Source organism: Quercus robur, chromosome 8 (assembly GCF_932294415.1).
Source record: "Quercus robur chromosome 8, dhQueRobu3.1, whole genome shotgun sequence".
In the NCBI taxonomy this organism is placed as follows: domain Eukaryota; kingdom Viridiplantae; phylum Streptophyta; class Magnoliopsida; order Fagales; family Fagaceae; genus Quercus; species Quercus robur.
This window is the reverse complement of record NC_065541.1, coordinates 20,051,316-20,066,862: the sequence shown is the minus strand read 5'-3', so window position 1 is coordinate 20,066,862 and position 15,547 is coordinate 20,051,316. Positions and strand designations below refer to the sequence as shown.

The following is a 15,547-nucleotide window of genomic DNA, read 5'->3' as shown; positions in this document are numbered from 1 at the left end:
TCATGGTTAACTTAGGAAAATCTTGGCCATGCACAACCTTCAGGAGCCACTCAAAGAAAAGCAGAAAGTAGTGCAGTGATTCTTTCTCTGTCCCATCACTGATCGTTTTTCTGGTCAAAAGCTAAGCAATTGAGCCATTGAGCTAGAGCTAGCACCCACATCTATTAATTTGTTCTGCTATTATCAGCTTGTCCTGATTCTTAAGTACAAAGGTGACATGGAGACAAGAAAATGAAGGCAATGTATTAATTAATTTTTATATTTGCTTGATATTTAGTAACCATCTATTTTTAGCCTACAATTCAATTATCTAAATTTTATTCTTTTTTAATATATAAGGTAAAATTTAAAAATTTTGGAAACCTATTTTTATTAAGGTAGTAACATCAAATTTTTATTCTCTTTAACATAGTTTATAACAAAAGGCCAAATTAAGTATTCTTGTTTTGTTGGACAATTAAAATTATCAAACAAAAGAGCACTCATGTATGAAACCATTTTGAGTTTCCACCTTTCGGTTTGTGATGAACCGAACACATCTGGTGTAGGACTAATTCGAAATAAGCTTTTCATATCAAATCAAATTCCTAGGTAAGAAGATGAAGTCAAAACTGATATAATTCACACAAGGTGAAAGAAAAAAATAAAAAAAATAAAGAGAATATTAGAACAACGAGGAAAGGCTATCTAATCTAGTCTACAAAATGGGTTCATGGTGGAAGGTGGTAATGTTATTGGGGTCCCTAAAGACTAATTGGTGGTATTTGCATAACAAAAGCATGACATCTGAAGCGTAAAGCTTGTTCCCACCCCACACTTATTAGTCTATATATCCTTTTTGTTGTCTTGTGTGGGTTGTAGGTCCACCTTTCCCCCACACCCAAGTGCCAACCCCTCCCACGTTACGGACTTACACATGTCACCTTTTTAATGGTCCTAAATTTCAGTTTTTGTCATCATTGGGCACACAACACCATCTATGTCTCACCTGGATTATGTTTATCATACACGAGCTGTTACGCACAATTTTTCAATTACACTTTATTTTTTACCTAAAATTTCACCTTAAAGTCACGATTTTAAGCTTAAAAATTATAAGTTCAAGTTAAGATTTCAATTTAAAAAATAGAGTATAGAAAAAATTCTGTAACAAACTCACACAAACCCATTTGGTTCTTTTATCTGTCTTTGTCTTTTTCTACCCAAACTTTAATTCAGCCAAAACATTCGGGTAAAATACAAATGCATACAATTTTAACAAGCTGACCCATCTACCCTTCGATACAATAACGTGGCACATAACCATTGGTAGCTTAGGAAACCTTCTCATGTATTTGCACTCATCTGCTGCCCACCCACAATTGTCATATTATTCTCTATCCCCCTTTAAAAAATGGCCTAGCATATCTCATATTCACCTCTCTCTCTCTCTCTCATCATTTCGTTTCTTCTCTGATAAACCCTTAGGAATTGAATTTTCAAAAGGCTCTGATATACATCAAACACTTCTAGCTTGCTAAGTTTTTTTAAGGGTTGTGACTTGTTGTGTGAGTCATGGAGAGCACTGAGATGTCACAGCAGCCAAATCTGCCACCTGGGTTTCGTTTCCACCCCACAGATGAAGAGCTTGTGGTTCACTACCTCAAGAAAAAGGTCACCTCGGCTCCTCTTCCGGTTTCAATTATCGCTGAGGTTGATCTTTACAAATTTGATCCATGGGAACTACCAGGTACAAATATAAATACATACTTATATATTTCCAATTAACTTAAAGGAAGAAGAAAAAAAAGTTGCATACAAAGCTATGTTTTTAGTTTTTTCATGGTTTTTCAGCTAAGGCTACGTTTGGCCAGCATGAGTGGTATTTTTTTAGTCCAAGGGACCGGAAGTACCCGAATGGGGCGAGGCCGAACCGGGCTGCAACTTCAGGGTATTGGAAGGCTACAGGAACGGATAAGCCAGTGTTAAGCTCTGGGAGTAGTCTGAAGGTTGGTGTAAAAAAGGCCCTTGTGTTCTATGGAGGAAAGCCTCCCAAGGGGATCAAGACCAATTGGATCATGCATGAGTACCGGTTGATTGATAACAAGCCTAATAATAAGCCTCCTGGATGTGACTTAGGCAACAAGAAAAACTCTTTGAGGGTAATTTTCTTTATTTTATTTATTTTTTGAAACCCCATTTGGATTGGTGAAGATTTGATTTGATTTGATTTGATTTGATATTATTTATTTATTTATTTATTTTTGGTTCAGCTTGATGATTGGGTGCTATGTCGAATTTACAAAAAGAACAACACGCATAGACCTATGGATCATGAAAGGGAGGACTCGATGGATGACCTGACTCGACCTATACCACCTTCAATATCTGTGAGCCAACAAAATATGAAACTGCAATTTCCAAAGGCAGGCACAAGCTACGGTTCACTGCTTGACCAGAATTTGTTTGAAGGGATAGTAACCAATGATGGGATAAACTCTGGTATGTCAACCCAGTTAGCCTCTTCAAGTTCTATGGTTCCAGCCTTGGGAATCTCAAACAACTTCAATATGAAACGGACACTCCCTTCATTGTACTGGAATATTGATGTGGAACCATCTGGGCCTTCATCGAGCAAGAGATTGGCTTTGGATGGTAGTGATGAAAGTGTCACGAGGACAGATGGGAATGCTTCTAATTCTATTGCCTCTCTGCTTTGCCAGCTTCCACAAACACCTTCATTGCATCAACAAGCAATGCTGGGGTCTGTTGGAGATATCAGTCTTTTTCGGGGACCTTGTCATCTTCCTGGATTGAACTGGTATTCTTAATCAAATTCTAGTGTTGGGTATGAATGGGCATATGTTATGTAAGAACCATCTCATGCAACTTAAAAAGGCAGAGTTTCCATGCAGTTCGAAGTTGTAAAGTTGGGTATACTAAGATTTTGGCTGTTAAGGGAACTTGTGAAATGGCCTCCAATTCTTCTCAGTGTATAGAAAATGGTGCTGCTAATTTCAGGTGAAGCCGCTATTAGTATTTTTAGATATATAAGGTTATATAAGATATTTATACTTTGTTGGTTCATGTAGAGATGAAAAGACAAAGAAAAGATGCTAGCTTTTCTTGTAGAAAAATAAAACAGATCAATTAGTATATCTTGCTCTGTGTGACATGTGCTACATCTTTGTATATATTTAGATCCCTACTGTGGAACTTTATTGCTGCACACGTTTCGAAGAGACAATGGCTATAGTTTGTCTATGTATTATTATGTCTGTTCATCTCCATCATCACCAGGATTGTGGCCAATTGTGAGTCATTGGTTAGGCCTATACTTGAAACTAGAATTTGAGTGCTTGGTTTTTGCCTTCTTTACATTCCATAGCTGTCTTTTACTTTTTTCTTTTTTTCTTTTTTTCTTTTTGTCACTGCATGAACCCTAGAAAGGTAAGAGATCTTATTTCTTTCAATCATCATTATCTTTGTTTCCAATAGATTGTAAATTTGGGGAATCATTATAAGGAAGAATATGCATTATAATAACAAATTCCAACCCATCTCTAATAGATTGTAGCTTTTCGTTCTGCGTCCCTGTGATTTGCCAAATGAAAATTAGAAAAGTGAAGCTTAAAACTCCTTAGTTTTTCTGTTGGATTATTTATATTCAGAGATTATAAAGCAGGAAAGCATGATTCGATTTCATTCTTGTATTCAAATTTCAAGAATTATAATTTTTTTTTTTTTTTGAAGGTGAAGAATTATAAATAATTAACCCATTAACATTTGACTACTATTAAAATAAATATGAATACTTTATAGGTCTAACAAGAATAATGTAATTAGCATTGACCTCTCAATAATCTGTTGGAAAAGACTATAGCCCATGCTCACTAATGTCAATGATTATCAATATGGGGCCATACAGCTATTAATTTTATGCATTTTCTATGGTCATCATCATACGTAATAATTCATAAATATTATCATTATCATTAAGTGTTAGTGATATAAAGGCCCAAGAGACCTAATCCTATTGGACTTATTGATCCTATTGTAGGTTAGTTTTAATTAGTTTAAGGTTCTCTAATATATAAAATCTACATTAAATTCACCTATATAATACAAATGTAATTGTCAAAGACTTTCTACTATGAAAGTAAGTTATCAGGCCGAATCACGTAAAATTCTTACTTCTTTTTTCTTTATACTCTCTTTCAATGACTTAATCACTCAACAGCTTCAACATTAATATCTTGAAGACAAATGTCTCTTAGGATTAGCTTCGATTCTAATGTATCAAGAGATATTATAGGATATTATAGGTTGTTGTATCCATATAACTACTTTCAAAAATATACAACCATGTCAATTTTTATTTTTATTTTTTTTCCCGCCCGGGGGTGGGGTGGGGGGGGGGGGGGGGGGGGAGGGGGGGAAATAGATTTTATTGTTAATTTCAATAGTAGGGTAAGACAACTTATTATAGGTCTAAAAGCAAAAAAAATCAATATCGTACTGATATCAGCAAAATATTTTGTATCAACCATAAATTTGGTATTTGTATTCATCTAAAATGTACTAGATAAAATATTGGATTCTACCAGCCTATACAGGTAATTTTTTAGGAGTTTTGGCCAGATAACTTACATTCATGTATTTGGACTTATAAAATATGTGAATTTAAATAATATTTTTATAAAAAAAAAAGATATATATATATATATATAATACACACACATTAGTATATAAATACCAGTAATCCTGAAACATTGATATCAACTGATACCGAAATATTTCATTCTTCTAGCCAAACCTTAATGGACTTCTTTATAAATTTGACTCCATTGTCTAAAAGGCCATCTAATTCTAATTGTAGTTTTAAAATTTTCGAATTAAATCATTAAATTTAAGATTGTTATACAAATCAAACCTTGTAAATTTGATAGTTTCAAATTAAATCCTAGACTTTTAAAATCATATCAATTTAAACCCTAAATTTTTTGGGTTGGTTTGGGAGGGGGCTTTTAAATTGATATGATGTTTAAAATTGTGTTTGATTTAAAACTAGCAAATTATATGGTATAATCTATAAAATTTTTGAACTTCAGGATTTGATCTGAAACTTTGAAATCACCCCTAAAGTATAAAGTTTAAAATATTATTTGTTTTTGTGAGGGGGGAGGGATTGATTTACCTATGTGGAATGTCTTTATAACTATTTTCATTTTGGTACTGTTAATCTATATTTGTTTTTTGGGTTCTAGTATAGACATATCTCCAATCACTCTAATTTTTCCATCTTGACATACTTTAATTATGCATTCATAAATAAAACAAAAGGAAAAAGACATTAATATACGAAAATGTATCCGTATCAATGTTATGAATACCATTTCAAAACTCATTTCGGTTTATCTATTGGAATGAAATATTTTGGTACCGGCCAATTTTGGATACCGTTTCAGAAACCATTTCGGAATTACTGCTAAAATATATATTTATATATTATTATTGCTCTGATGTAAAATAATGAATTTAATATAGCTTTCTATTAAAATAAAGTGGGATTATTTTTTTTTTAAAAACATTTATTTTATGGTTTTTTAAAAAAATAAATAAAACTCACATTTTGGGTATTTGTACACAAGTGAGCTTCCAAGAAGCTTCCTACTATCTACTTTTTCCCATTTTCCAACCCACCCACCTGACTAGTACACTATAACAGTATAACCTACTAATGCAGATTGCTAATCTTTCAGCTCTCTTCATCATTTCACGTCTGAGCTCCTTTCTCTACTCATTCTCATCTTCTTCATTGAGTCTTTTGGCTAAAAATTGCAAAAAATAGAGTTTATTGTTATTATAAGTACTGTTCAAAGTTATTTGGCAAAATAAGGAGAGAGACTGAATTTCAGTAACGGTGTTGCCAAAATTGCAAGAAAAAGTAGGAGAGAGAAAATTGAATTTCGGTAATAAGATTACCGAAATTCTTGTCCTACCCATACTGCCCGAAATGGAAACCAATTGTGGCAATGGCATTGCTGAAAATGGGAGAAAAAAAAGAAAAAGAATTATGGCAACTAAGTTGTCGAAAATGGAGTGAAAAAAAAAATGCTACGTTCACAACATTTTTTACAACAAATTACAAGTGATTAGTTGTTATTGATTCAAATTTGAATTTAACACTAAGATTACTTTTTTGTCCCAATAAGAACAATCAATAACAACTTGCTACTTAGGATTTGTTGTAAAAATGTTGTGAAAATGTTGTGGACATATCATTTCTAAAAAAAAATTGTGGTACCGAAAGAGGAAAAAAAAATGTGGCAAATTGTTTTGTGGCAATGGCATTGCCGAAATAGAGGGAAAAAAAACAATTTGCCACTTTTTTTTTCCTTCTATTTTGTCACCACAATTTTTTTTAGAAATGATACGTCCACAATATTTTTACAACAAATTCTAAGTGGCAGGTTGTTATTAATTATTATTATTGGGGGCAAAAAAGTAATCCTAGTGTTAGATTCAAATTTGAACCAATAACAACTAACCACCTGTAATTTGTTGTGAAAAATGTTGTGGACATAGTATCTTTTTTTTTTTCCCCCTCCATTTTCGGCAACTTAGTTGCCACAATTCTTTTTTTTTTTTCTCCCATTTTCGGCAATGCCATTGCCACAATTGGTTTCTATTTCGGGCAGTGTGGGCAAGACAAGAATTTCGGTAATCTCATTACCAAAATTCAATTTTCTCTCTCCCTTAACACATTGTACTTTTTCTTGCAATTTCGGCAATACCGTTGCCGAAATTCAGTCTCTCTCCTCATTTTACCAAATAACTTTGAACAGTAACTATAACAACAATAAACTCCCTTTTTTGCAATTTTTAGCCAAAAGACTCTCTTCATATCCTTTTTCTTTTTTTTTTTTTTCACAAGTCACACTATTTTTTCTTCATTAGTTCATCTTGCTCTTCAATTTTATTTTCAACTTCTCTGTCACAATTGAGAGGGTCAGATAGTGAGAGATGATAGAGAGACTAGAAGCTACAGGACGCCGATCAAGTTCAGGAAGGGAAAATAAGAATCCAAAATCATACCGGCCGGAAAATGAATTTTGTAGCTTATACGGGTTCCGTATAAGAGCATCTCTAACAAATTCATCAAATTTTTGTACTGTTTGGAGAATGAATAGTGATTTTTACCTTTTATCTATCCACTTTTTCAAATACACTTTCCAACAAATTCTCTATCTCATTTAAATATTATTTCTTCATTCATTATTTATTCTTTTTTTAACAATTACACATCTTCCAACATTTTTTTATTCAACACCTGATTATTATAATAGAAAAAAATTGAAGAATGAATAGTAGCCCATCAGACTTAATGAGTTACTGTTTATGAGCCAAAAAAATTTTTGGGTATAGAGAATCCATTGGAATGACTTTTTTTGGTCTCATTCTCTATTATAGAGAATATTTTGCTTTTGCATAGACCATTGGAGATGCTCTAAGTTACAAAATTCTGTACCATTTGTAAGCCAATAAAAAATGATTTATGGGACTTTTAGGCATGAAAATTTTGGGGGGAAAGAATGATTCATGGGACTTTTGGGCATAAAAATTTTGGGAGGAAAGAAGATGTGACCTTGTAATAAAAAATAAATTGAAATGAGTTTCATGAAAGTGAAGTTTAAAACTTTTACCGCATATTTTAGAGGTTGAAAGAAATCGATAAAAGAATAGGGCTTTGGCCTTACTAAGGTTCAGAGAACACCAAAAACCATTTTCATTTTCAAAGCACTAACCAATCACCAAGAGCTTCTATGGATGCATCAATCTTTCTCTTGAAAGATACCCAAATAGTTAATCAGAATCTTTTTTGTCGTCAGTTTCTATTTACTAAGTTATATGCTGGATGTGAAGAAAGAGTGAGAAAGCACTCATGGTAATGGGCTACCAAGTGAAAGTTGATTTTCCTTTCTTTTTTTTTCTTCTTACTTTTACACACACAACCCATGATTTTAATCAACAAATTTCCTTTGTTTTATCTCAAAAAAAATTATCGAGATATTTGAGTATGGGTGTCATTTTCTTTCAATGCACTTGATAAGACACAGCTAAGTTTATTCCATGTCCTTGAAGTCACACAAAGTCACAAATTGACAATATAAGGCTACCTCACAGATGGCTTTCTTTGTTGCTGACTTTATAGGGCCATTCTCACTATCATCTAAAGGAATCATTATCTTAAAACCACACAAATTAAATAGCCTTAAATCACATTCCTTTCTTAGGAAAGAGTACAAACAACTTTATAAAAATTTCTCATCACAAGTGCTTAATTTTGGAATAGATATTGAAGCGATGAAATGCGCTATTATCTCAATCCACTTTAAGGATGGTGCTTTAAACAAACACTAGAAAGCTATACAAATCTACTTAAATTTGAAAGATATCTGTTTTTGATTGTCTATCAAGATACCCATACAAGTATACATGTAGGGATATACAAAATACGTATACTCAACCAAAACAAAAAAAGTAAATACAAAAAAAAAAAAAAAAAAATTAGAATTGGCTCACTACTTCCTAATTCAATAATGCCCTTCTCTTTCATACCTAGTGGATTATAAAACAAAAACAATTTGAATAATTATTTATGAGAGAGAGAGCGAGAGAGAGAGAGAGAGAGAGATTTGATGGATTAATTTCATTATAGTAATTGAATCAGTTTTAAAATCCTCAATGAAAGAAACTTCTGTTCATGCTAGAAGAGCTTTCGTTTTCATCAATTAATTAAGTTACACAAAAAATGGCGTATTCATTGATGAGCTCCTCTCCAGCCAACTAAAATTTAAAAGAAAATGAGGGCCCCTAATAATTGAATTGAAAAGGAGTCAAGTAGCATAAGTGTCTAATTTGAGACTGACCCACGAATTGACGGTTGCTAATTAATTAAGCAGTTGCAGGTATATACTACAGTCAACACTCAACAGTAAACGTTTCCGCCACAAGGGGCTCGGAACCCACATTAATAATAGCCTTTTTTTTTTTTTTTTTAAATTTTAATAATAGCATCTGTCAGTGCATTGTATATATTATAAAATTTAGGGCAAATTCCATTAATATACCATGAGTATAATGTCAATCAAGTTTAAGACTTTTTAAAACTAACTAATTTGGTTCTTAAAGCAAACTTAATCTCTAAATATTTAGTTATTTTTCTCAACTGTTTTAGGAATTAAATTGGCTTTAGGGACCAAATTGATTAGTTTTAAAAAGTTTTGGAAGTGGTTAGCATTAGCCCAAACCGCAGGAGTGTGAATGGAATTTACCCTAAGATTTAAAATCTAAGTAAAAAAAAAAAAAAAAAAAAATCATTTAAAACTCTGATCCTTTTAACGTGTTTCAAATTTTAATCCATCTCCTCAATAAGTATTTTTTTTTTTATATATATAATTTGATAATTATCAAGGAATAATATTTAAACTTCAAATATCTCTATTAGAAACATTAAGAGATGTCTATCATATCCATTTGAACTATTTTAATAACTAGAAACAAGCTTGTCATAAAAAACAAAGCCTTTATCACAAATGAAATCTTGAAAAGGATCCAATTCCTCTCCACGGAACTCTTCTTCTCCTTATAAATCAATGAGAAAATGCCCTTCAGTGACAGTATCCACATCAATTGAAGCTTCGAATTTCTTTAAACTCAGCACTTATGGTTCTGTGCATGGTAATCCGAGTAAAGCTAGTGCAGGTGGTCTCATTAGATATTCTATGGGCTTGTCGGTTAGAGGTTTCTCTAGAAGCATAAGGATCACTCATTCTATGGCTGCTAAGCTTTGGGGCTAGGGCCTTCGAAATGGTCTTGTGTTAGCAAAGAATCTGAATATCATAAAACTCTACATTGAGCTTGATGCAAAAGTTGTTGTCACAATTCTCACATCATATAATGTCTTATCTTATTCATCTTACCCTTGTAGTTCCTTGATTTTTAATTGTAAGTCTCTCTCCAGTTTTTTGAGAGAGCCTACATCCATCACATTTATCGTGAAGGGAATCAACGTGTGGTTTTTTTGGCAAGAGATAGATCTTCTAGTAGTGATAGCTTTATTTTTGTATTCACACTCCCTTTCCTCTATTTTGTACTAGTTATTTTCAGATGCTAAGAGTATTTCATGCTCGAGACTTTGTAATTCTTAGTTCTGTTGAGTTAAATTTTTGTTTACCAAAATAAAAAATAAAAAATAAAACATTAAGAGATATCATTATTTTGAACTGCAATAAATGTACTCTTAACTAAAAGTTGTTAAAATTCTCTATTATAAAAATAAATAAATAAATAAAAAGTTGTTAAAACTCAAGCGAAAAAAGTTCATAAGACTTATCTAAATGCTATGGGTATCAAATGAGAGGTCATATAAATACTACATAGTATTTTAATTATTAAAAATAAAACCCATAAAGCGATCACAACTTCATTAATTTTTTATAAGGGACTTCACCGTTGTTTCGATAATTATTTTGGTGTCAAAATATGCTCTGTAATTCACACTAAGGGAGTTTTTTTTTTTTGGCATCCAAATAATTTATGACTACAAAGTTCATAATTTTTTGAGAAAAACAAATTTCATTAATTTATGTTAAAGAGATTTACTAAAGGCCTATATTGCGGTGATTTTAAAATTATAATATTATTGAGATTGATACAGTTGAAACTATATAGTTAAATTTAAATATAAGGTCAGAATTTGCAGATTAGTTAAAAAAGGGTCAAATCTAGGGAAAGCAGTTTATGCCTTGAAGGCTTAGCTGCAGCAAGTCGGCAATGGGTTGAGATTAGGAGCTGAATCGTGAGCAGGCCCAATTACGGCCCAATATATCATTTCTTCGATCTTGAGCAGGCGATAAATCATTTCTTTGCTACATTCTTATTATTATTATTTAAAAAAAAAAATATAGGATTCCTTTGCTACTCTTGTTTCTTTTTTCTTTTTTCTCTTTTTTTTTTTTTTTCTTTTTTGAGAAACAAGCACATTCACAAGGGAGATGGGATGAATCCACTGTCTTTTTTGAAATATGGCACACCATAAACTTCACTGTATTTTTTGAAATATGGCAAAAAATATTATTCCAAAACTATATTTTATAAATTCCCAAAAAAATGCAAATCCGTAGAGGATGAATCCAGTGTCAGCACGAGTTATATAAATTCCCTTTCTTCTTCTCTTTACTTAGCTCTAAAACACACATAAATCACAAACATGTGAAGAGCTTTATAGTTTAATAGCATTATTTAGTGCTTCTTATGGCAACATCTAAGGTTTGAATTATCCATCTCCCACTTACAATATATACACACACACACACAATCACATGCGCGTAGAACGGAAAGGAGAAAATAGCTCCATTCAGCTAGTGTTAAAACCCCAGCTGAAAGAAAGAGAACCTTATTTCAAAGATGTAGCTACCAGATATGCTCTCCACCATTAGCAAGCCTGTTAAATTTTTGTGTATGAAAGGAGCCAAATCTTCCATAGCCACTCATCTTGGCAAATGGTTTCAAACTTTCAATTAGACAATCACTATAGGTCCCATTCTTTACATTGCATATCAAACCTAAAGAGACTTATATGCAAGTACCTTGATGACCTATATATATTGCGCTTAACTTCCAAGGTTTGATTGGTAGGAAGGAATCTTTCAAAGTTTATTAGTTGAACAGGTTTGTGGGTGTTGAGTTAGGATCTTAGTGTATTGGCATATTCCGTGTCAAATCTACATGTATTTTTGAGTTCTTAATTTCATTGTATCATGTTCAATTTGGGTTATTTTGTAATTGGTTGAAGAGGCCAATGGTTGAAGTTGAATTGTAATCTACAAAATCACAGTCAAGCCAATTTACATGGGTCATGTCAAGCGAAATGTCAAGCGAATTACATAGTTTGAAAAAAAATTGGCATCAATATCGCCTCTCACCACGATCAAGCTAAATTATCAAAACCTAAGACAAAATTGTTATTCCTTTTATCTATAGTACCTATCTGTAAACCTCTCTATATAGCCCTCATTTCCCACCATATTCAATAGTGAATTCCTATAATGAAGAGCTAGAGACCAACCATAAACCCTAGAGAAAAATTGGCTTTGTTCTCTCTACCTCCATGCTCTCTATTTGCAAATTCAATGAAAGGAAATTCAATACCACCCACAAATTGAAACCTTGAGTGTTCTCAAATCTTGTTGGTTCTGGGAATCAATGGAGCAGTCCCAAATCTTCAAGAGGCCTTAGAGTAGCCAAGGAGACTTACGTTTTAGATTTAGTTCAATTCTCAAATTTGGTGACTGACAAAAAGAAAAGATTCTAGAGTTAGCTGCTAATAAGAGTTGGAAGCTCAAGTACTCAGTCGTTACTCGGAAGGTTTTGTAAGAAAATCATAATACAGCTATTCTTATTAGTGGATCATTTCATGCTATAGGCCCAAAAAGTTTTTTGCTTAATTTTTGGGCTTTTCTCTCCATGAACATTTCTGGTGGTCTTGTGGGTGTTATTAATTGTGAGGTATTTTCTGTTTTGATTATCTATTCATCCAAACATTAATTGACTAATCTATATATATAATAATAGGTGAAGTAGAGAGAAACTCAAATTAGAATTCCTAATTAGAGTTCTAATTTTGTGCCATGTGTCTAGATTTATCGTTCTAATTGTTCAATTCAAATATGAAATTGGAGTCCAATTTTACTCCATCTTTACCATGTTACTTTTTAAATATTTGTGCAAATGTGTTATTAACATCGAAAACCAAAAAGACCACATTAATTACAATCATTTTTATTTGATTTTTTTTAGACCGATGAAATGCACCAATTTTGGAAAAGAAGTGGCGCATGGATGCACGCATGGATGGAAAAGAGGTCTACAATTCTTATTTTCTTTTCCAAAGGAGGCGCATTTCAAAGGGTTGTTCATTAATTACAGTCATTTTCTCTTTATGGATAAGAATTGCACCGATTTGTAATTAATGTGGATAAGAATTGTAGAATTCTTTTAAAAAGAATTGCACCGATTAATTACAACCAGATGATATGCACCGATTATGGATAAGAATTGTAGACTTCTTAAGATTTATGATACATGGTTTTGGGTATTCAAAGGGTTATTTATGTATCTTGCGTATTACATTTAAATGTTGTGCTCTTTTTTTTCTTTTTTTTTTTGGCTAAATAAAACCTTTTGCTCTTCTTTAAATATCAGACACGAATATTTACAGGTTCACCTCCCCTTCTACAATAATCAAACGCAAATTAGAAATACAGCTCACCTCTTTTTCAATGAATGCTATGATATTTGAAAGGCATCTCTCAGGATCAATGATGAATGCTTTTCAGCTATGACTATTCTTATTTAATATTTTATGGTTATTCATATTTTTTGATTTCAAGTATTTTGGATTTATATCTGTCAATTCCTTTCTCTACAGAGATGAGGTGGGTTCTTTCTAAAATCCTTGATAGCTCTTTCTCTCTTTGTCAATGGCAAACAAGAAATTCAATGGCAAACAAGAAATTAAGGTTCTTCACTATAAAAGAAGAGGATTATGGAGGCATAAAGAGAGGGGAGGCACGCACCACTACAGAAAGAAGGAGCACCAAAGGGTAAGACCCTATGCTCTACTTATAAGTAGATTAAAGTTCTTTTGAGCTATCAGCGATGCTTTCTCTTATTAACCAGTAACTCTATCAGTGTCATATACATTCCTTTAGACCATTTTAAACCTCGCAGATTTAAGGTGTTGTTAGTTTCATTAAGGTTTGTAATATGCCATTATTAAAATTTAATTGTATTGTATAAACTACATGCCTATAATATAATTGACAAGTACCTAATTGATCTATCAACAAATATACTAAAATATAAATTGTATTGCATAAACAACAAATATAACTGACATATTTCTTGCAAAAAAGAATATTTCATAGATAGCTACTAGAAGCTCTCTCAATGTTCAACTAGATTGGATGTTCACATATTTCAATGGGATCTATCACAATGTTGATGGTTAGCCTATCATTTGAATTAAGCTTTTAAAACAAAGTTAAATTTATTATTTGAATTTTTTCTTTATTGTTTCTTTAGTGTTTGATAGATTTTGCTGAGAAACTTAATTTAGCCATATTCATGATTGGAGAAATTGGAGGGAATGAAATAGATGCTGTTACAGTAAGTATTATTAGCAAAAAAAAAAAAAAAAAAAAAAACCTTTTTATTTTCCTTGCAAAATGAATTGTTATGATTATTGATTCCTAATTCTCCATTATTGTTCCATAGGGTCATTGGTTATGGTGATACCCAAGAAGTTGTCAGAGAAATCTTCCCAATAGACTGTTTACCAATCTATCTTATAGCACAATACACTAACAATTCTTTCTGCTTATGACAACATTTGGCGAGTCTCTTTCTACCTCTAATAGAATGCAAAAAAAATAAAACATGATATGAAGGAGAGTTAGTAATGAATTTTGTAATTTTTCAAGGTACAAGATTTGATGACGCAATTGTGTAAAAACTTGCTATGTGTTGGAGGTGAATATTTCAATGACTTCAATAGATTCCGTTACACCAACCACATCTGGTAACACCATGATATTAAATAAAGAGTTAGAATCGAATTATCAATAGTATTATTTTCTTTGTTTTTTAGGAGTTTTATGCTAAACTCATTGATTTAATTAGGTTCAGGTTTTATTCCAAATGTTTTGGTAGTCATAGTTGCCCCTTTTTCCAATCCTCAACTAAAAAAAGTCCTTACTCATTTTATTGGTTAAACACATAATTTCTAAAGTTCTTAGTTGCTACTTGCTGGACTTTTTGGTTTTCAAATTCTATGGTGAATGTGAGAGCATGTTTGTTTTAGGTAGGGATTTCATCTGATGTAGCAGCAGTTGCTGCAATAAAGATGGGAAAGGGTCTTAGTGATAGAAAAGTCATTATTTTGCTATAAGTCTTATTGCCTTCTTTAAATTAATATAGAATCTCTATATCATGTTATTATATTATGATAATCAGTCTAGGATATTGTAATTGAAGTTTCACTTCAAAATCCCTTTGAATATGCTTATGATGACTCTCTTTGTACTCCTACTGATGGTAACATTGATTTTCAGACGGTACATGGGGTTCCAGCAGGAAGGGCATAAGATATAGGCAGAGATTTGAGTTTTGCATTTGCTAGAGACTCTGCTTTGAGTTTGCTAGCAAGAAAAAGGGAAGGGGTAGCCATGGTTCATGGGGTTTTGGATGGTTCACTGACTACATTGTTCAGCTCCAAAGCCAAAGGAGTTGATGGATTTAGCAATTTTTGTAGAAGATTAATATGAACTAATTGTATTTGATTGATGACAGTATAGACTTCATTATTATTTTTGTTTCTTTTTCATCACACGGTTTAGTGGCTTGATGAAAGTAAAATTTTTAAAAAATCATGAATCTAAATATTTATGAGGATTGAAAAAATTAACTTAGGGAAAACCGTTTGTTTCCCATTGCTTTGAGT

The 15,547-nt window shown here is 32.2% G+C and overlaps 1 protein-coding gene across 1 annotated transcript; it reads left to right on the top strand.

Annotated features, from left to right (window-relative positions):
- Nucleotides 1–1,384: 1,384 nt before the first annotated feature.
- Nucleotides 1,385–3,352, top strand: LOC126694935 (NAC transcription factor 56). The gene is made up of 3 exons (XM_050391490.1): nucleotides 1,385–1,729; nucleotides 1,834–2,141; nucleotides 2,253–3,352. Exons 1-3 carry the CDS (start codon nucleotides 1,555–1,557, stop codon nucleotides 2,808–2,810), a joined length of 1,041 nt encoding a protein of 346 aa, XP_050247447.1. The 5' UTR covers nucleotides 1,385–1,554; the 3' UTR covers nucleotides 2,811–3,352.
- Nucleotides 3,353–15,547: the final 12,195 nt, after the last annotated feature.

Bases quoted from the DNA above. Each gene is read 5' to 3' on its own strand.
- LOC126694935 (XM_050391490.1), top strand. From the start codon at position 1,555: ATGGAGAGCACTGAGATGTCACAGCAGCCAAATCTGCCACCTGGGTTT. The intron at 1,730-1,833 runs GTACAAATATAA...ATGGTTTTTCAG, and splicing joins TGATCCATGGGAACTACCAG to CTAAGGCTACGTTTGGCCAG. The intron at 2,142-2,252 runs GTAATTTTCTTT...TTTTTGGTTCAG, and splicing joins ACAAGAAAAACTCTTTGAGG to CTTGATGATTGGGTGCTATG.